Here is a 21918-nt window from a genome sequence, read left to right as displayed (position 1 = left end):
CGAGCCGAGTCAGGAGCCAAAGCGAATAGTCAGATGAGCCGGAATCGGAACAAGGAGTCAGGAACAAGTAAGAGATCAGGAACCAGGAGGGACGTCAGACAGCCAGGTAATACACAGGAGCTCTCACAAACAGGTCTGAGAAAACGCAAGGGCAAAGCATACTGAACAGAGGCCCTTTAAACAATAAGTTATGACATCACAATTCTGAGACTGCATCCTGTCTCACACGGATGATGACACCAGTCTGGCCATAAAAGGAAGTGCAGGAAATGAGCAGCATCACACAGTATGCACCAGGGTCAGCAAGAGAGGTGAGTAAAATGGCTGCCAGCAGCACATGGCAAACAGATCAGGGAAAAAACCCTGACACAATCTTCAATGCCTTGACAGCGTGGCCTCAATTATTTTTAATCCGGTTTTTCAGATTCCAGTCAGACAACATCACCTCAGTGGCTACCATAAGATATGGCGTAAATACTTTTTTTGGTGTGAAGCTAAAGGTTTTTCTTGGAGTCGTGTGAGGATTCCCTGAATTTTATCTTTTCTGCAGGATGGCCTGGAGAAAGGTTTGTCAGTCAGTACTCTGAAAGGTCAGATTACAACTTTGCATGCTCCGTCAATGGAACGGAGACCATTCAGATTTATCGCAGATGATAAATCTGGACCCCTTAACAAGAGACTCTCTCATGGTGGATTTCACAGGAACATCTGTCTCGGGGCACTTGCTTCCTGAGACCTTCCTGGGTGATTGTGACTACGGACACCAGCCTGTCAGGCTGGGGAGCTGTTTGGGGTTCTCTGAAGGCTCAGGCCTGTGGTCTCGGGAAGATTCTTCTCTTCCCATTAACATCTTGGAGTTGAGAGCAATCTGTCAGGGTGCCAGGAATCAGACTGAGAAAAGAAGTGCAAAAATAATCACACCTTTATTAATAGCAAAAAATAATAAAAAGTCCACAAGCCAGGAATCAAAACCAGAACTGGTAGTAAGACGAGCCGAGTCAGGAGCCAAAGCGAATAGTCAGACGAGCCGGAATCGGAACAAGGAGTCAGGAACAAGTAAGAGATCAGGAACCAGGAGGGACGTCAGACAGCCAGGTAATACACAGGAGCTCTCACAAACAGGTCTGAGAAAACGCAAGGGCAAAGCATACTGAACAGAGGCCCTTTAAATAATAAGTGATGACATCACAATTCTGAGACTGCATCCTGTCTCACACGGATGATGACACCAGTCTGGCCATAAAAGGAAGTGCAGGAAATGAGCAGCATCACACAGTATGCACCAGGGTCAGCAAGAGAGGTGAGTAAAATGGCTGCCAGCAGCACATGGCAAACAGATCAGGGAAAAAACCCTGACACAATCTTCAATGCCTTGACAGCGTGGCCTCAATTATTTTTAATCCGGTTTTTCAGATTCCAGTCAGACAACATCACCTCAGTGGCTACCATAAGATATGGCGTAAATACTTTTTTTGGTGTGAAGCTAAAGGTTTTTCTTGGAGTCGTGTGAGGATTCCCTGAATTTTATCTTTTCTGCAGGATGGCCTGGAGAAAGGTTTGTCAGTCAGTACTCTGAAAGGTCAGATTTCTGCTCTGTCTATCCTTTTGCACAAACGTCTGGCAGAATTACCAGATGTTCAAACTTTTGTTCAGGCCCTGGTCAGAATCAGGTCTGTGTTTAAACCTGTTGCTCCTCCTTGGAGCCTTAACCTAGTTCCTAAAGTTTTGCAGCAGGCTCCGTTTGATATAAAATTGTTATCTTGGAAAGTTTTTTTTCTTCTTGCTATTTCTTCCGCTCGCAGAGTTTCTGAGCTTTCAGCTCTGCAGTGTGATTCCCCATACCTTATTTTTCATGCAGATAAGACGGTCCTTCGTACTAAATTGGGGTTTTTCCCTAAGGTGGTGTCGGATCTAAACATTAATCAGGAAATTGTTGTTTCTTCTTTTGTCCTAATCCTCCTTCTCATAAGGAACGTCTTTTGCATAACTTGGATGTTGTGCATGCTCTAAAATTTTACTTACAAGCTACTAAGGATTTTTGGCAATCTTCTGCCCTGTTTGTTGTTTTCTCTGGAAAGCGTAAAGGTTAGAAGGCAACTTCTAACTCTCTTTCCCTCTGGTTGAGAAGTATGATTCGTTTTGCTTATGAGACTGCTGGACAGCAGCCTCCTGAGAGAATTACCTCTCATTCCACTACGGCTGTCTCCTCTTCTTGGGCTTTCAAAAATTAAGCTTATGTGGAACAGATTTGCAAGGCGGCAACATGGTCCTCTTTGCATACTTTTTCCAAATTCTTCAAATTTTATACTTTTGCCTCGGCTGAGGCCTCTTTTGGGAGAAAGGTTCTTCAAGCGGTGGTGCCTTTTGTGTAGGTCCTCCTGCCTTGTTCTCCCTCCCTGTTCATTCTATGTCCTCTAGCTTGGGTATTGGTTCCCACTAGTAATTGGAATGACGTTGTGGCCTTTCCATGCCATAGGAAAGAAAACAAAATGTATGCTTACTTGATAAATTTCTTTCTTTCCGGGCATGGAGAGTCCTCTTTTTAAATTATAATTCAGCATTTTTTTTGTGTAAACCTCAGGCACTTTTTTCACCCTTGTGTTTCTTCTTTTCCATTTTCCTTAGTCTGAATGACTGGGGATTATGGTAAGGGAAGTTACACTTAACAGCTTTGCTGGGGTGCTCTTTGCCTCCACCTGCTGGCCAGGAGTTGAATATCCCACTAGTAATGGATTGACGTCATGGACTCTCCATGCCCGGAAAGAAAGAAATTTATCAGGTAAGCATACATTTTGTTTTATGTCATTTTTAATACTCTTCTGTACATAGTACCATTAGAAACTGTATTTTTATATAATTTCATTTTAAAAATATTAATTAAAAAGTTTGGATTTCAGAATAAATTTGGATTTTGGAATGCCGGATTTGGGAATATGTACTTGTATCTTCTAAATGAACAGTTAAGAGGTAGATGGATTTTAGATTTTTGGGAAATGGAATGGGGGGGGGAGAAGAGAGAGGAGATAATGAGGATGTTAGCAAATGTTCCTTTTTCATTATATGTGTCTTTTGTTAAAGGGACAGTTTACTCAAAAAATGTTTCCCCTTCAATTTGTTCCCAATGATCCACTTTACCTGCTGGAGTGTATTCAATTGTTTACAAGTATTTCCATTACGCTTATATTGTCATTTGAAATAGTTTATTTAGTCTGTGGTATCCCCACCCATCCTGAAAGTGTTTGGCCTCACAGCCAAGCTGTGTTAACACAGCCAGTAGAAGAAATTACACTCCCAGTGGGTTATAGAAGAGATAAGGTAATACAATTTAAAATTTCCATTGTTCTCTCCAAGTATTGATGATTGATTTATGGACAGATATAAGATAAAGAAGCAGGTATATGTACACAATGTGATAAAGTAATGAGATCTGATTATACCTACAAACTCAACCCATTTTTTTAGGGTGTGGCTTCAAAACACAAAATCAGCTAATTCATATACACAAATAAGCCTTAAAAAAGCAAATCTCATAAATGTTATACTCTGCAGCTGGTAAAAAAAGGAATTGGAAACACATTAGGGGAAAAACATTTTTACAGTATACTGTCCCTTAAATAAGTTGTGATTAAATTATAAAAATATATTGAACTTAGAAAAACATTATACTTTTTTTGTTTTTTTAAACACAGCCTAAATAATTACTCCACCTATAGTATCTTTACCTTAAATTACCCCTTTCCTATCCTATATACATCAGAATTTGTCAAGTATGAAAATCCAAGGAAAAGTAATTACCTTAAAATACTCCACTAAACCTCGACAAGTAATTTTGTTTCCATTGATTTCTTTAATATCCAAGTTCTCAGGGCTCAGGAGCCAAGGAATAAATACCTTCAAATGCTTTATGAATTCTTCATCAATTTCTGTAATGGAAAACTAGATTTTAAAATAGACATAATTTCTTAAATGTGTAGAGACAAATAGAAAAGGAATACAGTAAAAGTGAAAGCAGAAAATGTGTGTTGATTTTAAAATAAGAAAAATTTAAAAGTGCACTTACAGGGTGTTAAACAGTTTCATATGTTAGGAAACGTAATTTTTTTTCTTCTTTATAAAAAAAACTTCAAATGGGCAATTATTTAAGACATTTTTTTTCTATAATTTATTTCTAATATTTTTTTCCAAATAAAAGTAGGAAAAATGTTTTTGCATAGCAAGGATATATATATACACGTGGTTGATCATTTTGACTAATGTGAGTGCTCTTCCTTGTTTATATATATATATATATATATATATATATATATATATATATATATATAGCTTCGTAGTACAGGAGGGCACTCTCAGGGTTTGAATAAGCCAATAATTTATTTAGAATACAATGCATGAAAAGTCATAGTCAACGTTTTGGCTCTATCATTGAACCTTCTTCAAAATCTTAATACGGCTAGCCAGCCGTGCTCCCGGCGGAGAATGAAATAAATTATTGGCTTATTCAAACCCTGAGAGTGCCCTCCTGTACTACGAAGCTGTGTGTTTGATTATTGAGGATTGCACCCAGTTCACTATTTGTGTACAGAGGTTGGAGTGCTGGGCCATTGGCTATTTGACATTATATATATATTATATATACATACATACACACACACATACATATATATATATATATATATATATATGCCTAAAAAAATATAGAATTTATTAACTGCCAAGATTTTTTTTTTAAATTTAATGTGGCCATTGCTGGACATTCCATTCCAAAATCATGGCCATTAATATGGAGTTGGACCTCACTATAACAGCCACAACTCTTCTGGGAAGGCTTTCCGTTAGTTTTAGAGTGTGTCTGTGTGAATTAGTGCCTATTGAGCCAGAAGAGCATTAGGATGTATCCCGTATAACTAAGATGACCCTTCACTGGAACTAAAGGGCATAGTCCAAACCCTGAGAAAGAACCTCAGACCACTAGCCCTCTTCCACCAAACTGTACAGTAGGCACTATGCAATCCAGCAGGTGATGTTCTCCTGGCATCCACCACACTAAGATTCTTCTATATTAGGAGCACCAAGGTTAGTGAAAGCTGTAAATTTATTGTGCATAAGCAAACATAGTGTAAAGCAAGGGGTATGTGACCCCTGGGGTAAAAATACAAGAAAAATTGGATGTGCTGTCGCACAGGCTGACACAGTAGGGGGTAGTTATCAAGCCGTCTACTTTACCTGCCTTCGCCGGTTCAATACGCCCGCCTAAGCTCGCCTACCACCTCCGCCGCGGACCTTCAAAATTTCGCCTAAGTTATCAAAAAAGCTGTCAAAAAGCCGCGCACCAAGTACGGGGTGATGAGCAGCGGACTGTGAGAGTTATCACTCATCCGATCTCGCTGCTCTTCGGCTTTTTGACAGCTTTATTGATACCCCTGTCACTAAGCACTCACACTAACTACACTGTTCTACCCCCTATACCGGCGCCCCCAGAGCCCCCCGCAACTCAATAAAGTTATTAACCCCTAAATCGCCGCTCCCAGACACCGCCGCCACCTACATTATACCTAGTAACCCCTATCCTGCCCCCCCTACACCGCCACCACTATAATAAAGTTATTACCCCCTAAACCGCCGCTCCCGGAGCCCACCGCCACCTACATAATACCTATTAACCCCTAAACCGTCGCTCCCGAAGCCCACCGCTACCTACATTATACCTATTAACCCCTATCCTGCCCCCCTATACCGTCGCCACCTATAATAAAGTTATTAACCCCTATCCTGCGGATCCCGGACCTCACCGCAATTAAATAAATAGTTTAACCCCTAAACCGCCGCTCCCGGACCCCGCCGCAACCTATATTAAACTTATTAACCCCTAATCTGCCTCCCCTACACCGTCGCCACCTATAATAAATGTATTAACCCCTATCCTGCCCCCCCACACCGCCGCCACTGTAATAAAATTATTAACCCCTAAACCTAAGTCTAACACTAACCCTAACACCCCCCTAACTTAAATATTAATTAAATAAATCTATTGGCTGTTCCGATCAGCCAATAGAATGCGAGCTCAATCTGATTGGCTGATTGGATCAGCCAATCGGATTGAACTTCAATCTGATTGGCTGATTCAATCAGCCAATCAGATTTTTCCTACCTTAATTCCGATTGGCTGATAGAATCCTATCAGCCAATCGGAATTGAAGGGACGCCATCTTGGATGACGTCCCTTAAAAGAACCTTCATTCAGTCGTCGGCCGTCGGGGAAGAAGGATGTTCCGCGTCGGCGGGATGAAGATGGATCCGGAAGAAAGAAGATTGAAGACGCCGCTTGGAAGATGACATCGCCCGGATGGAAGACTTCTTCAGCGCCGCCTGGATGATGACTTCTGCCTTCTCTTCTTCAGTTCCATCAGTGGGTCGGCTGGCTGAAGACGACTCAAGGTAGGATGATCTTCAGGGGGGTAGTGTTAGGTTTATTTAAGGGGGGTTTGGGTTAGATTAGGGGTATGTGGGTGGTGGGTTTTAATGTTGGGGGGGTTGTATTTTTATTTTACAGGCAAAAGAGCAGAATTCTTTGGGGCATGCCCCGCAAAAGGCCCTTTTAAGGGCTGGTAAGGTAAAAGAGCTGGTAACTTTTTAATTTAGAATAGGGTAGGGCATTTTTTTATTTTGGGGGGCTTTGTTATTTTATTAGGGGGCTTAGATTAGGTGTAAGTAGCTTAAAATTGTTGTAATATTTTTTAAATGTTTGTAACTTATTTTTTTTATTTTTTGTAACTTAGCTTTTTTATTTTTTGTACTTTAGTTAGTTTATTTAATTGTATTTAACTGTAGTTATTTGTAGGTAATTTATTTAAATAATTTAATGATAGTGTAGTGTTAGGTTTAATTGTAACTTAGGTTAGGATTTATTTTACAGGTAATTTTGTATTTCTTTTAGCTAGGTAGTTATTAAATAGTTCCGGGAGCGGCGGTTTAGGGGTTAATAGGTATTATGTAGCTGGCGGCGGGGTCCGGCAGCGGCGGTTTAGGGCGGCGGATTGAAAACCAGGTACGCTGGGCCGGAAAAGTGCAGAGCGTACCTGCTAGTTTTTTGATAACTAGCAAAAGTAGTCAGATTGTGCCGCACTTGTGTGCGGAACATCTGTAGTGACGTAACAATCGATCTGTGTCGGACTGAGTCCGGCGGACCGAAGCTTATGTCACTAAATTCTACTTTTGCCAGTATCTAGGGCTTGATAACTAAGGCGAATCAGCCTCGCCACAAATACGCTGCGGAATTCCAGCGTATTTGAGGATGACGGCTTGATAACTAGGGGCCAGTATGTTTGTTTATGCACAATAAATTTAAAGCTTTCACTAACCTCAGTGCTCCTCGTATTATCTTTTTGGTTTCCCCCGCAATATTATTGGCCAGAGTGAGCACGTGGTTTGAAAGCGAGGCTGCAGAGGATTAGCGCATTATTCCGGAAGCGGACGGAGGGACACGGAACGCTGCAGGCAAGCGGCGTTCTCGGGCACAGACCGGATCCAGGAGTGGACTGTTCATCCACGTGGAGGTTAGAGCAAACAATATGCCGTTCCAGGGTGAAGTTCTTAAACAGAGTGGTCATTGAGGTATGTGCCTGGAACTATTCTGTGACAACTGTTGCATTGATGTATCATAACAGTCTACACAGTTTTCTTTTTTAAGACACGATGAGTCCACGGATCATCTAAATTACTAATGGGATATTCACCTCCTGGTCAGCAGGAGGAGGCAAAGAGCACCACAGCAGAGCTGTTAAATAGCTCCTCCCTTCCCTCCCACTCCAGTCATTCTCTTTGCCTACGTTAGTGATAGGAAGTGGAAAAGTGAGGTGTTCGTTTTAGATTCTTCAATCAAGAGTTTATTATTTTTTAAAGTAGTACAAGATTGTGCTGCTTTGTTCTAGGGTGTAGCCGTAGTCCATATTAGTCTCTACAGTAGAGCTTTTGGTGGCTTTAGAGCAATGGGAACTGGTGGGACATAATTCTCACTGCACCTCTCATACTGATGCTGCCCTAACACTGAAAAACTGAGTGATTTTACTCAGGACTTTCGTTTATTTACAGGGCCATGGGAGGGACCTCCTAAACCTGGGAACTGCCTTGCTGCCAGGCAGAAGAAGAGGTAAGTGCTAACTTTATTTCTGGGGAGAGAAGGATTTCAGAAAAAGTTTGGGCACTTTATCAAGTTAAACCTCATTAGACTTGGACTTAGTTTCTCCTTTTCTGTTAGGAGACATTATGGCAGTTGGTATACAGTTACTGGATGACTTGTGTTTCATCTCCTGGCGGTCTCAGCTAATAATAAAGCCAACAGGGAGTTTGCCTCATGTGTTCTTACATTGAGTATGGCAGAGTGTGTGCTCTAAGGGGTTTTCTCTGACAGATAGAGCCTTTGGACTGAACAACTATTTAAACTGAAGCTGTTCAGTCTGTTTTCTGGCTCAGTGTGAGTGTTTATGCTGGATTGGTACAATTTGTCCCTTTGCTCCCGGTGCCTTTGCTTGGTTAATGGCGACCGGGAGATCACACAGGAATTGTGGTTTGTTTGACTGCGCTGCAGTTGAGGGGACTGTTGTTCAGGGTGTAACAGGCTGGGCAGCTGTCCTTTGCTTATGTCACTGTATTCCTTTACACCCGGTGCCTTTATTTTGTTTAATGGCCACCGGGAGATGACTTGTGAGACGCCCACGAAGGGCGGAGCTTGTAAATGGCGCCTTTGCAGTGCGCACCTCCACTCCTAGACCTTCCGGTTGTCGGAAGGAGCCATTTGTAGTACTAGAGTTCCTCCTGTACTTAGACAACATTTTATATCCTCATTACAATAAAGTGTTGTACTTATACAGACAATACCGTTGTTATAGGTTAATTCATCACTGTCTATTGTGAGTCAGTTAATAAAAAAATAAAAAAATAAAAAGTTGCACTTTAAAATTTAAAGTGACGGTACTGTTTGCTATATGTTAATTTTTATTCATAAAAGGTTAAGAATTTATTAATTATTCTTCCATATGTGAGTCTGGGGGACTATGAAAGTGTCCATATCATCTTCAATCACACATGCAGTGCCCTGCGGTTCCTCACAAACTCCATTTGGAGTTCCGGTACAGGACATCGCCTTTTCTGTCAGGGCGATATATGTTGCGTTGTCTACCTTTCCCATGCTACAGGGAAGACATCTGATAAAATGTTTTTAAGCGGATACAGTGGTAGCTGTTACTAATATTTCTTCCATGAGCTTGTAGAGGAAGATGTTTCTGTCAAGTTTTGTTGGCTTGAACATTTTTTATTTTTTAGTTAGGAGGTTTTTTTAGATACCCTGGGACGCCTCCGGTGTAATCTATCCTGGTGCGTCCAGTAGGTTATAAGGAAGAGTAATTTCCAGCTTAGCTAGGAGAACTTCTATACCCTTAGAGCAGTGATTTTCAACCTTTTTTGTGCCGTGGCACACTTTTTTACATTAAAAAAATCCTGCGGCACACCACCATCCCAAAATTTTACAAAATCACACATTGTAGCCTAATACAGTGTATATATATATATATATATATATATATATATGTACACACACACATACACACACTGTACTGTGCTGTCATGCCATGCCTCCTACAAACTATACATGACATATTGACATTCATTCACAAACAATCATAATGATTGTCTGTGAATGAATGTCAATATGTCATGGTTGTAAATGATGCCTGATGAGCCTGTCACATACCTCCCAATATTTCAAAATTTGAAAGAGGGACACCCCCGCTGGCTGGAACTTTTCTGGAGCATGCATGGGGGATTGAAGTGTTGCGGCGTGTAGAGCCGGCACTAGACACGTGTTGTGGTGGGTGGGGGTTCCTTCCAAGTGTGAACACGGGTCGGGGAAGCGAGTTGCCGCTGCGCTGTTACCCTCAGTCATCAACTCACTCAAAATAAAAAAAACGGCCCAGAATAAAAAACAAGCAAAATTTAAAAAATATGTCACACTGTTGTCAGTCTGCCGCGGCACACCTGAGGATCTCTCACGGCACACTAGTGTGCCACGGCACACTGGTTGAAAAACACTGCCTTAGAGGATAGTTTGTTTTTTTCTCTGGTCCTATGGACAATCTTTGAAAAGGATACTCCCCTGGATAAGATCCAGGTTAGGATAAAGCTTTCAAACTGGCTAATTCCTTTATTTCTAAATTCTTCCCTTCAAGTTATCAATCTGGAGCATAGGTTCAGGTTTTCTCTGTTTTCCGGCTCACAGAGTCTTATGGTTAGAGCCTTGTTCTACGAATATATGCTCTAAGTCTAAGCTTTTAGCGATTCCTTACAAGGGGAAGACCTTGTTGGGACCTGGCTTGATGGAAATAATCTCTTTTGAAACTTAAAGAATTAAAAAAAATAAAAAAAAATTAAAATAGCCTGCTGTTGAATCAAAGACAGCATGATGGACATGCCCCAGATCCAGGATCGGATCTTGTAGAGGACAGATTTTCCGTCTTCACTCAAGCTTTGGGTTCGAGATGTTCAGGATCCCTGGGCAATAGAAAATAGTGTCCCAGGGATACAATTGAAATCAAAGATTTTCCTCCCAGAGGCAGGTTCCTGCTTTTAGGATTATCTACAGATCAGTCAAAAGGAGAGGCGTTCTTACACTGCGTAGGAGACTTCTCAGACCTGGGAGTGATTGTTTCAGTTCAATCGGATCGTGGTTCTCAAAAAAGAGGGAATTTTCAGACCACTTTTTAGATTTTAAGGGTCTAAACAAATTTATTAGTGTGCCGTTCTTCAGGATGGAATTGGAAACTATTCGTTCCATTCTTCCCTGGGAAGGTTGAGAGTTTGAATCCAGCTGCGGCTATGTGTTCCACACAGTGAGTCCACTTTCACTGGTGGGTTACAAATATCCTCGCCTAAACCATGATTTGCAGTCTACCGAATTTGCCTTAAATCCACGTGGGTTACTTTATGACAACAGTGGATTTTGATGACGCATATCTTCATGTGCCATTCACAAGATACGTCTCAAGTTCTAGTTTGTGGCTCTTCTTTTCGGTCTTGCCACAGGTTTCAGAGTTCTCACAAAGACTCTGGGATCGCTGTTTGCGGTGCTTCAGTTACAAGGCATTACAGTGGCGCCCTATCTGGGCGACATCTTAGTCCAGGCACCATCCTTTCTGCAAGCTAGATTTCACACGGACATGGTGTTATCCTTCCCGCGATTTCTTGGGTGGAAGGTAAATTTGGAAAAGAGTTCCTTTGTCCCATGCACAAGGGTATCTCTCTAGGAATCATAATGGATTACATTTTAATGAAGATTTTTCTGACAGGATGTCAGGAGATCAGAGTTTATAGATACTTGTCTAGTCATTTAGTCCACTCCTCGGCCTTCAGTGGCTCAGTGCATGGAGGTTATCGGGCTGATGGCGGCTATGGACCTCATCCTGTTTGCTCGGTTCCATCTCAGACCTCTGCAGTTAGGCATGCTCAGGTAAGGGATCGGAGATTATACAGATTTGTCTCCTCGAATACTACGGAAGCAGGAGACAAAGGATTTTCTTCAATGGTGGTTGTCTCTGGTTCATCTCTTCCAGGGAACCTGCTTTCGCAGCCCATCTTGGGTGATGGGATAACAGACGCCAGCCTTCTAGGGTGGGGAGTAGTCTGGGGCTCCCTAAGGGCCCAGGGGGTTTGGACTCAGTCAGAGTCTGTTCTTCCTATAAACGTTCTGGAGCTGACCTGGCCTGGCCTCAGCTGGCCTTGGTCCAGTTTTTTAAACTCCAGTCGATTACAATGACGTCAGTGACTTACATCAATCATCAGGAAGGAACGAGGAGTTCCTTAGCGATGACAGAGGTATCCAAATTAATTCAGTGGGCGGAGGCCCATTCTTGTTGCCTGTTGGCGATCCACATCACAAGGGGTGGAACAACTGGGAGGCAGATTTTCTGAGCAATCAAAATCCCAGGTGGCTTGGTGGGTAAGCAAGTAGCCTACCAGATGGAAGGCCAGCAGTTTGAATCCAGGCGCTGTCGCCAAGTTTTAGGCAGACTTTCCTTCCGGGAGTGGGAACTCCATCCGGAAGTGTTCGCCAGCTTTTTCTTCCATTTGCTTTTTTTCCTTGGTTCAAGCAGGAGAGGGCTTCGGTGATCCTCATAGCATCGGCTTCGCCTCGTAGGATTTGGTGTGGAGATCTGGTGGACATCTCATCTCTGCCACCTTGGAGACTTCCATTGAGGAAGGTCCTTCTATTTCAAGGGCCCCTCCTTCATCCAAGTTTGGTTTATCTGAAACTGACTGCTTGGTGATTGAACAATTAATATTATCCAAGCAACGTTTTTCTAACTCGATCATTGTGACCATGTCTCAGGCTAGTAAGCCTGTCTCTGGACAAATTTGTCCTAAAATATGGCGTTAATATCTTTTTTGGTGTGAATCCATGGGCTTCTCATGGAGTAGAGTTAGGATTCCTAGAATTTTGTCTTTTCTCCAAGAGTGTTTGGAGAAAGGTTTATCGTCAATTTCCTTAAAGGGTCAAATCTATGTCGTTATTTATTTTATTCTCAGACATCTGGCAGATGTCCCAGATGTACAATCATTTGGTCAGACCTTGGTTGGGATCAGACCTGTGTTCAATCCGGTTACTCCTCCATGGAGTCTGGATTTAGTTCTCAGAGTTCTTCAAGAGGCTCCGTTTGAACCTATGCATTCCTGAGATATTAAGTTGTTATCTGGGAATATTTTATTTCTTCTTGCCCTCTGGTGTAGCTTAGTGGCTAACACTCCTGGTTGTGAGTTTAAATCTTTCCTTGGGTACTGTTCATTTAATGGAGAGTCTCAGAGCTCTCGTCATTACAGTATCAGTCTCTATATCTTATTTTCCTTACAGATAAGGTAGTTCTACGTACTAAATTAGGATTCTTCCTAAGGTGGTTTTCTGATCAGAACAATAATCAGGAAATTGTTGTTCTTTTCTTGTGTCCTAATCCTTCTTTTCAGAAGGAAAGACTTCTGCACAATTTGGACGTGGTCCGTGCTTTAAGGTTTTTATCTGCAGGCGACTAAGGACTATCGACAGTCTTTTTCGTTTTTTTGTGTTTTTTTCTCAGGGTAATGCAAGGGACTGAAAGCTACGGCTACTTCTCTTTCTTTTGGCTGAAGAGTATCATACGTTTTGCATATGAGACTGCTGGATAGCAGCTTCCTGAGAGAGTTACAGCTCTTTTCCACGAGGGCTGTTGCTTCCTCGTGGGCATTCAAATATGAAGCTTCTGTGGAACAAATTTGCAAGGCTACAACTTGGTCTTCTCTTCGCACTTTTTCAAAGTTTTACAAATTTAATACCTTTGCCTCGGCTGAGGCTGTTTTTGGGAGAAAGGTTCTTCAAACAGTGGTGCCTTCCGTTTAAGTTCCCTGTCTTGTCCCTCCTGTATCATCTGTGTACTCTAGCTTGGGTATTGAATCCCATTAGTAATTAAGATGATCCGTGGACTCATCGTGTCTTAAAAAAGAAAAGAAAATTTATGCTTACCTGATAAATTTATTTCTTTTTTGACATGATGAGTCCACGGCCCACCCTGTTTTTGATAAACAGGTTATGGGTTGTTGTATACTTCAGACACCTCTGCACCTTGGCTTTTCCTTTCTCTTCCTAACTTCGGTTGAATGACTGGAGTGGAAGGGAAGGGAGGAGCTATTTAACAGCTCTGCTGTCGTGCTCTTTGCCTCCTCCTGCTGACCAGGAGGTGAATATCCCATTAGTAATTAAGATGATCCGTGGACCTGCATTAGCATCCCAGAGAAGGTAGGGGGTTACCATTCCCAGGGTATGTGGTGTCTGCTTCACTCTTCTAATTGGGACAATACTCATCTCACATGAGATTCACAACACTGATTTTTGCCATACAGTTTGTTATACAGTATTGTTTTGGAATTTTTAAAAGTAATACACCACAGTTCTTTTTCCCCATTTTTGTTGGTCTTCTATCATATTGCCAGATAGTGAAGCTTGATTTATCACTTTAAAGAACGTTTCCAGATTTCAGTGGCGGCATGCTTTATGCTTTACACCTCTCTAGCTGAAGCTTGGAATTGAGCATGTTGAGGTGAGACTTGTATGCAGCTGCTCAGGCATAGAAACCCATTCCATAAAGCTCCTGACACACAATTCTTGTGCTGATGTTGCTTCCAGAGGCAGTTTGAGACAGTAATGAAATAGATGATATATGATTTTTATGTGCTACACACTTAAGCACTTAGTGGCCCCGCTCTGTGCATTTTTGTGGTCTACCACTTTGTTGCTGGGCTGTTGTTGCTCCCACTTCACAATAATACTTAAAGGGACAGTCTAGTCAAAATTAAACTTTCATGATTCAGATAGGGCATATAATTTTAAACAACTTTCCAATTGTCTTTAATAATTAAATTTGCTTTGTTTCCTTGGTGGTATTTTTGAAAAGCTAAACCTAGGTAGGCTCAAACTGATTTCTAAACCGTTGAAAACCGCCTCTTAGCTCAGAGCATTTTGAAAGTTATTCACAGTTAGACAATACTAGTTCATGTGTGTCATATAGATAACATTGTGATCATTCCCATGAAGTTATTTAGGAGTCTGCACTGATTGGCTAAACTGCCTGTCTGTCAAAAGCATGAAATAATGGGACAATCTGCAGAGGCTTAGATACAAGGTAATCACAGAGGTAAAACATATATTAATATAAATGTGTTGGTTATGCAAAACTAGGGAATGAGTAATAAAGGGTTTATCTATCTTTTTAAACAATAAAAATTCTGGTGTAGACTGGCCCTTTAAAGTTGACCAGGTCAGATCTAGTAGGGCAGAATTTTCACACTGACTTTTGACAAAGGTGGAATCCTATGACAGTGCACCATTTTAAGTCATTGAGCTCTTTAGTACGACCGCTGTACTGACAATGTCTGTCTATAGACATTTCATGGCCATGTGCTGGATTTTATGCACCTGTTAACAATAGGTGTGGCTGGAATACTATGGGCCAGATTACAGCGAGCTTGCGGTAGCAATTAGCGCTCAGAAATAAATTAACCGGAGATTAGATCTCTGGTTAATTTTCTAAAAGTTCCCCAAATGCCCTGAAAATAGAGGGCATTGGTTTTTTTTAATAAAAAAAAAGTAGCATATTTTTTTAATAAAAAACAACTGCACTAGGCAGTTTTGGGGCTTTAAAGGTGGCGTGAGTAAGGTGTTAAAAAAAAAACAGCACTGAAAAATGCCTTTACATTGTGGTCTATGGAAACTGTGTGTTCCCAGTATACAGGGAGTGCAGAATTATTAGGCAAATGAGTATTTTGACCACATCATCCTCTTTATGCATGTTGTCTTACTCCAAGCTGTATAGGCTCGAAAGCCTACTACCAATTAAGCATATTAGGTGATGTGCATCTCTGTAATGAGAAGGGGTGTGGTCTAATGACATCAACACCCTATATCAGGTGTGCATAATTATTAGGCAACTTCCTTTCCTTTGGCAAAATGGGTCAAAAGAAGGACTTGACAGGCTCAGAAAAGTCAAAAATAGTGAGATATCTTGCAGAGGGATGCAGCACTCTTAAAATTGCAAAGCTTCTGAAGCGTGATCATGGAACAATCAAGCGTTTCATTCAAAATAGTCAACAGGGTCGCAAGAAGCGTGTGGAAAAACCAAGGCGCAAAATAACTGCCCATGAACTGAGAAAAGTCAAGCGTGCAGCTGCCAAGATGCCACTTGCCACCAGTTTGGCCATATTTCAGAGCTGCAACATCACTGGAGTGCCCAAAAGCACAAGGTGTGCAATACTCAGAGACATGGCCAAGGTAAGAAAGGCTGAAAGACGACCACCACTGAACAAGACACACAAGCTGAAACGTCAAGACTGGGCCAAGAAATATCTCAAGACTGATTTTTCTAAGGTTTTATGGACTGATGAAATGAGAGTGAGTCTTGATGGGCCAGATGGATGGGCCCGTGGCTGGATTGGTAAAGGGCAGAGAGCTCCAGTCCGACTCAGATGCCAACAAGGTGGAGGTGGAGTACTGGTTTGGGCTGGTATCATCAAAGATGAGCTTGTGGGGCCTTTTCGGGTTGAGGATGGAGTCAAGCTCAACTCCCAGTCCTACTGCCAGTTTCTGGAAGACACCTTCTTCAAGCAGTGGTACAGGAAGAAGTCTGCATCCTTCAAGAAAAACATGATTTTCATGCAGGACAATGCTCCATCACACGTGTCCAAGTACTCCACAGCGTGGCTGGCAAGAAAGGGTATAAAAGAAGAAAATCTAATGACATGGCCTCCTTGTTCACCTGATCTGAACCCCATTGAGAACCTGTGGTCCATCATCAAATGTGAGATTTACAAGGAGGGAAAACAGTACACCTCTCTGAACAGTGTCTGGGAGGCTGTGGTTGCTGCTGCACGCAATGTTGATGGTGAACAGATCAAAACACTGACAGAATCCATGGATGGCAGGCTTTTGAGTGTCCTTGCAAAGAAAGGTGGCTATATTGGTCACTGATTTGTTTTTGTTTTGTTTTTGAATGTCAGAAATGTATATTTGTGAATGTTGAGATGTTATATTGGTTTCACTGGTAAAAATAAATAATTGAAATGGGTATATATTTGTTTTTTGTTAAGTTGCCTAATAATTATGCACAGTAATAGTCACCTGCACACACAGATATCCCCCTAAAATAGCTATAACTAAAAACAAACTAAAAACTACTTCCAAAACTATTCAGCTTTGATATTAATGAGTTTTTTGGGTTCATTGAGAACATGGTTGTTGTTCAATAATAAAATTAATCCTCAAAAATACAACTTGCCTAATAATTCTGCACTCCCTGTATGTATGTGCTTATATACATTTATATTGTATATAAACATATTAACACATACATATATATGAATATAGTCATAAACATATATATTTTAAAATGCTGCCCATCGCTGCACTACTAGGTTCTGATGCCGTCTGTGAGCTCCCATAGCAGCTCGCGTTCGCATTGCGCTTGACCTGTAATACCATTGCACATTATCGTGCACTAGTATTACAAAGTGGAGAACTAATATCGATTGCACACAAGTGATATTTAGCGCTCCACTTATAATCTAGCCCTATATCTTGTTTTTCGTCTGGAAACAGATATGTGTATAATCCTGTAACTTAGTGTGTGCAAAGCTTGTATACTTTTTAACAATTGTTATTGTTTTTCAAGAATCAATCAAATCAATTTTGAATCATACATTATACAGGGGGGCAATCGCATATGTATTTGAAATAATCGTTTGTGAACCTTTAAGTTTCCCATCGAAATTTGGGTTTGTAGCAACATTAAGGCCAGGGTGTGGCAGAAGAAAGCAAGATATGTTTGTAAAGCAGGAGTGGATGTGTTTTCTGACGTTCTGCAATTCTTCATGCTGGTTTTCAGAAACCTAGAAGGAAATATAACATCAATTACTCTCTAATGTCTGTGTGTGCTACTAAAATAAATAAATTAAATATGAAGCAAACATTAGCAAATGTAGGAAAACAATACTCTTTAATATATCTATTTTATTTGGAATATTGTGTTTTCATGTAAGTAAATCTATCTATGCCCTAAAAACGTTTTGTTTTAATACTTTAGCTTTTATTCCCTTTTTCACTGTGAGGGCATATTCCAGAAACCATGCATGCAACTGTGGTATCAGATGAGGTCACCAGAATTCACTGAGCATGCACTCCAATCCATTGCACTTAAAGGGACATAAAATAACAAAAATGTTCCAATGGCTTTAACCCTTGCAAAGGGGTCAAATACATAATTTAAACCAAATCCAGAGCGTTAATGCACTTCCACTCTTGAGATGAACACAGCCAGTGGTTGGTGGCTATGCACATATACTGTGCCTGATTGGCTCACTATCCCATGTTCAGCTCAGGATTAATAGTTAATTGTTGCTGTATTTAATCCCTATGCTGTTGTTAAACATATCATTCTATCCAAGCAATAGTGAACATTAGAGCATTATAGCTCTTTTATTGCCCAAAAGTCAAAGAATGGGGACAAAGAAAGGGCAAATTATTTTATAATAAAATAGATACAAAAACTTAAATTATGCTTACCTGATAATTTTCTTTACTTCTGTACGTGGAGAGTCCACAGCTTCATTCATTACTTTTGGGAAATACAGAACCTGGCCACCAGGAGGAGGCAAAGACACCCCAGCCAAAGGCTTAAATACCTCCCCCACTTCCCTCATCCCCCAGTCATTCTGCCAAGGGAACAAGGAACAGTAGGAGGAATATCAGGGTGAAAAAAGGTGCCATAAGAACGAATAAAAAACAGAATTTATGTTTACCTGATAAATTACTTTCTCCAACGGTGTGTCCGGTCCACGGCGTCATCCTTACTTGTGGGGATATTCTCTTCCCCAACAGGAAATGGCAAAGAGCCCAGCAAAGCTGGTCACATGATCCCTCCTAGGCTCCGCCTTCCCCAGTCATTCGACCGACGTAAAGGAGGAATATTTGCATAGGAGAAATCATATGATACCGTGGTGACTGTAGTTAAAGAAAATAAATTATCAGACCTGATTAAAAAACCAGGGCGGGCCGTGGACCGGACACACCGTTGGAGAAAGTAATTTATCAGGTAAACATAAATTCTGTTTTCTCCAACATAGGTGTGTCCGGTCCACGGCGTCATCCTTACTTGTGGGAACCAATACCAAAGCTTTAGGACACGGATGATGGGAGGGAGCAAATCAGGTCACCTAGATGGAAGGCACCACGGCTTGCAAAACCTTTCTCCCAAAAATAGCCTCAGAAGAAGCAAAAGTATCAAATTTGTAAAATTTAGTAAAAGTGTGCAGTGAAGACCAAGTCGCTGCCTTACATATCTGATCAACAGAAGCCTCGTTCTTGAAGGCCCATGTGGAAGCCACGGCCCTAGTGGAATGAGCTGTGATTCTTTCAGGAGGCTGCCGTCCGGCAGTCTCGTAAGCCAATCTGATGATGCTTTTAAGCCAAAAAGAGAGAGAGGTAGAAGTTGCTTTTTGACCTCTCCTTTTACCAGAATAAACAACAAACAAGGAAGATGTTTGTCTGAAATCCTTAGTAGCATCTAAATAGAATTTTAGAGCACGAACCACATCCAAATTGTGCAACAAACGTTCCTTCTTTGAAACTGGATTCGGACACAAAGAAGGCACAACTATCTCCTGGTTAATGTTTTTGTTAGAAACAACTTTCGGAAGAAAACCAGGTTTAGTACGCAAAACCACCTTATCTGCATGGAACACCAGATAAGGAGGAGAACACTGCAGAGCAGATAACTCTGAAACTCTTCTAGCAGAAGAAATTGCAACCAAAAACAAAACTTTCCAAGATAATAACTTAATATCTACGGAATGTAAGGGTTCAAACGGAACCCCCTGAAGAACTGAAAGAACTAAATTGAGACTCCAAGGAGGAGTCAAAGGTTTGTAAACAGGCTTGATTCTAACCAGAGCCTGAACAAAAGCTTGAACATCTGGCACAGCCGCCAGCTTTTTGTGAAGTAAAACAGATAAAGCAGAAATCTGTCCCTTCAAAGAACTTGCAGATAATCCTTTCTCCAAACCTTCTTGAAGAAAGGATAGAATCTTAGGAATTTTTATCTTGTTCCATGGGAATCCTTTAGATTCACACCAACAGATATATTTTTTCCATATTTTATGGTAGATTTTTCTAGTTACAGGCTTTCTGGCCTGAACAAGAGTATCAATGACAGAATCTGAGAACCCTCGCTTTGATAAAATCAAGCGTTCAATCTCCAAGCAGTCAGTTGGAGTGAGGCCAGATTCGGATGTTCGAACGGACCTTGAACAAGAAGGTCCTGTCTCAAAGGTAGCTTCCATGGTGGAGCCGATGACATATTCACCAGGTCTGCATACCAAGTCCTGCGTGGCCACGCAGGAGCTATCAAGATCACCGATGCCCTCTCCTGATTGATCCTGGCTACCAGCCTGGGGATGAGAGGAAACGGTGGGAATACATAAGCTAGGTTGAAGGTCCAAGGTGCTACTAGTGCATCTACTAGAGTCGCCTTGGGATCCCTGGATCTGGACCCGTAGCAAGGAACCTTGAAGTTCTGACGAGAGGCCATCAGATCCATGTCTGGAATGCCCCACAATTGAGTAATTTGGGCAAAGATTTCCGGATGGAGTTCCCACTCCCCCGGATGAAATGTCTGACGACTCAGAAAATCCGCTTCCCAATCTTCCACTCCTGGGATGTGGATTGCAGACAAGTGGCAGGAGTGAGTCTCCGCCCATTGAATGATTTTGGTCACTTCTTCCATCGCCAGGGAACTCCTTGTTCCCCCTTGATGGTTGATATACGCAACAGTCGTCATGTTGTCTGATTGAAACCGTATGAATTTGGCCTTTGCTAGCTGAGGCCAAGCCTTGAGAGCATTGAATATCGCTCTCAGTTCCAGAATATTTATCGGGAGAAGAGATTCTTCCCGAGACCAAAGACCCTGAGCTTTCAGGAGTTCCCAGACCGCTCCCCAGCCCACCAGACTGGCGTCGGTCGTGACAATGACCCACTCTGGTCTGCGGAAGCTCATCCCCTGTGACAGGTTGTCCAGGGTCAGCCACCAACGGAGTGAATCTCTGGTCCTCTGATCTACTTGTATCGTCGGAGACAAGTCTGTATAATCCCCATTCCACTGACTGAGCATGCACAGTTGTAAAGGTCTCAGATGAATTTGCGCAAAAGGAACTATGTCCATTGCCGCGACCATCAAACCTATTACTTCCATGCACTGCGCTATGGAAGGAAGAGGAACAGAATGAAGTACTTGACAAGAGCTTAGAAGTTTTGATTTTCTGGCCTCTGTCAGAAAAATCCTCATTTCTAAGGAGTCTATTATTGTTCCCAAGAAGGGAACTCTTGTTGACGGAGATAGAGAACTTTTTTCTACGTTCACTTTCCACCCGTGAGATCTGAGAAAGGCCAGGACAATGTCCGTATGAGCCTTTGCTTGTGGTAGGGACGACGCTTGAATCAGTATGTCGTCCAAGTAAGGTACTACTGCAATGCCCCTTGGTCGTAGCACCGCTAGAAGGGACCCTAGTACCTTTGTGAAAATTCTTGGAGCAGTGGCTAATCCGAATGGAAGTGCCACAAACTGGTAATGCTTGTCCAGAAAGGCGAACCTTAGGAACCGATGATGTTCCTTGTGGATAGGAATATGTAGATACGCATCCTTTAAATCCACCGTGGTCATGAATTGACCTTCCTGGATGGAAGGAAGAATTGTCCGAATAGTTTCCATTTTGAACGATGGAACCTTGAGAAACTTGTTTAGGATCTTGAGATCTAAGATTGGTCTGAATGTTCCCTCTTTTTTGGGAACTATGAACAGATTGGAGTAGAATCCCATCCCTTGTTCTCCTAATGGAACAGGATGAATCACTCCCATTTTTAACAGGTCTTCTACACAATGTAAGAATGCCTGTCTTTTTATGTGGTCTGAAGACAATTGAGACCTGTGGAACCTCCCCCTTGGGGGAAGCCCCTTGAATTCCAGAAGATAACCTTGGGAGACTATTTCTAGCGCCCAAGGATCCAGAACATCTCTTGCCCAAGCCTGAGCGAAGAGAGAAAGTCTGCCCCCCACCAGATCCGGTCCCGGATCGGGGGCCAACATCTCATGCTGTCTTGGTAGCAGTGGCAGGTTTCTTGGCCTGCTTACCTTTGTTCCAGCCTTGCATTGGCCTCCAGGCTGGCTTGGCTTGAGAAGTATTACCCTCTTGCTTAGAGGATGTAGCACTTGGGGCTGGTCCGTTTCTGCGAAAGGGACGAAAATTTGGTTTATTTTTAGCCTTGAAAGACCTATCCTGAGGAAGGGCGTGGCCCTTACCCCCAGT

The 21918-nt window shown here is 41.9% G+C and overlaps 1 protein-coding gene across 1 annotated transcript in view; it reads right to left on the bottom strand.

Moving 5' to 3' along the window:
- Nucleotides 1-21918, bottom strand: part of ATL1 (atlastin GTPase 1) — a 343474-nt gene that overhangs the window by 129423 nt on the left and 192133 nt on the right. Inside the window, exons 8-9 of the mRNA XM_053697651.1 lie at nt 17313-17451; nt 3796-3923 (exon numbers count right to left, since the gene is read on the bottom strand). Coding sequence (XP_053553626.1) covers nt 3796-3923; nt 17313-17451 — 267 coding nt within the window. The remainder of the gene's footprint in view (nt 1-3795; nt 3924-17312; nt 17452-21918) is intronic.

The sequence above is a fragment of the Bombina bombina genome, chromosome 1 (genome assembly GCF_027579735.1).
Source record: "Bombina bombina isolate aBomBom1 chromosome 1, aBomBom1.pri, whole genome shotgun sequence".
NCBI lineage: Eukaryota > Metazoa > Chordata > Amphibia > Anura > Bombinatoridae > Bombina > Bombina bombina.
This window is presented reverse-complemented; position numbering and strand designations above follow the sequence as displayed.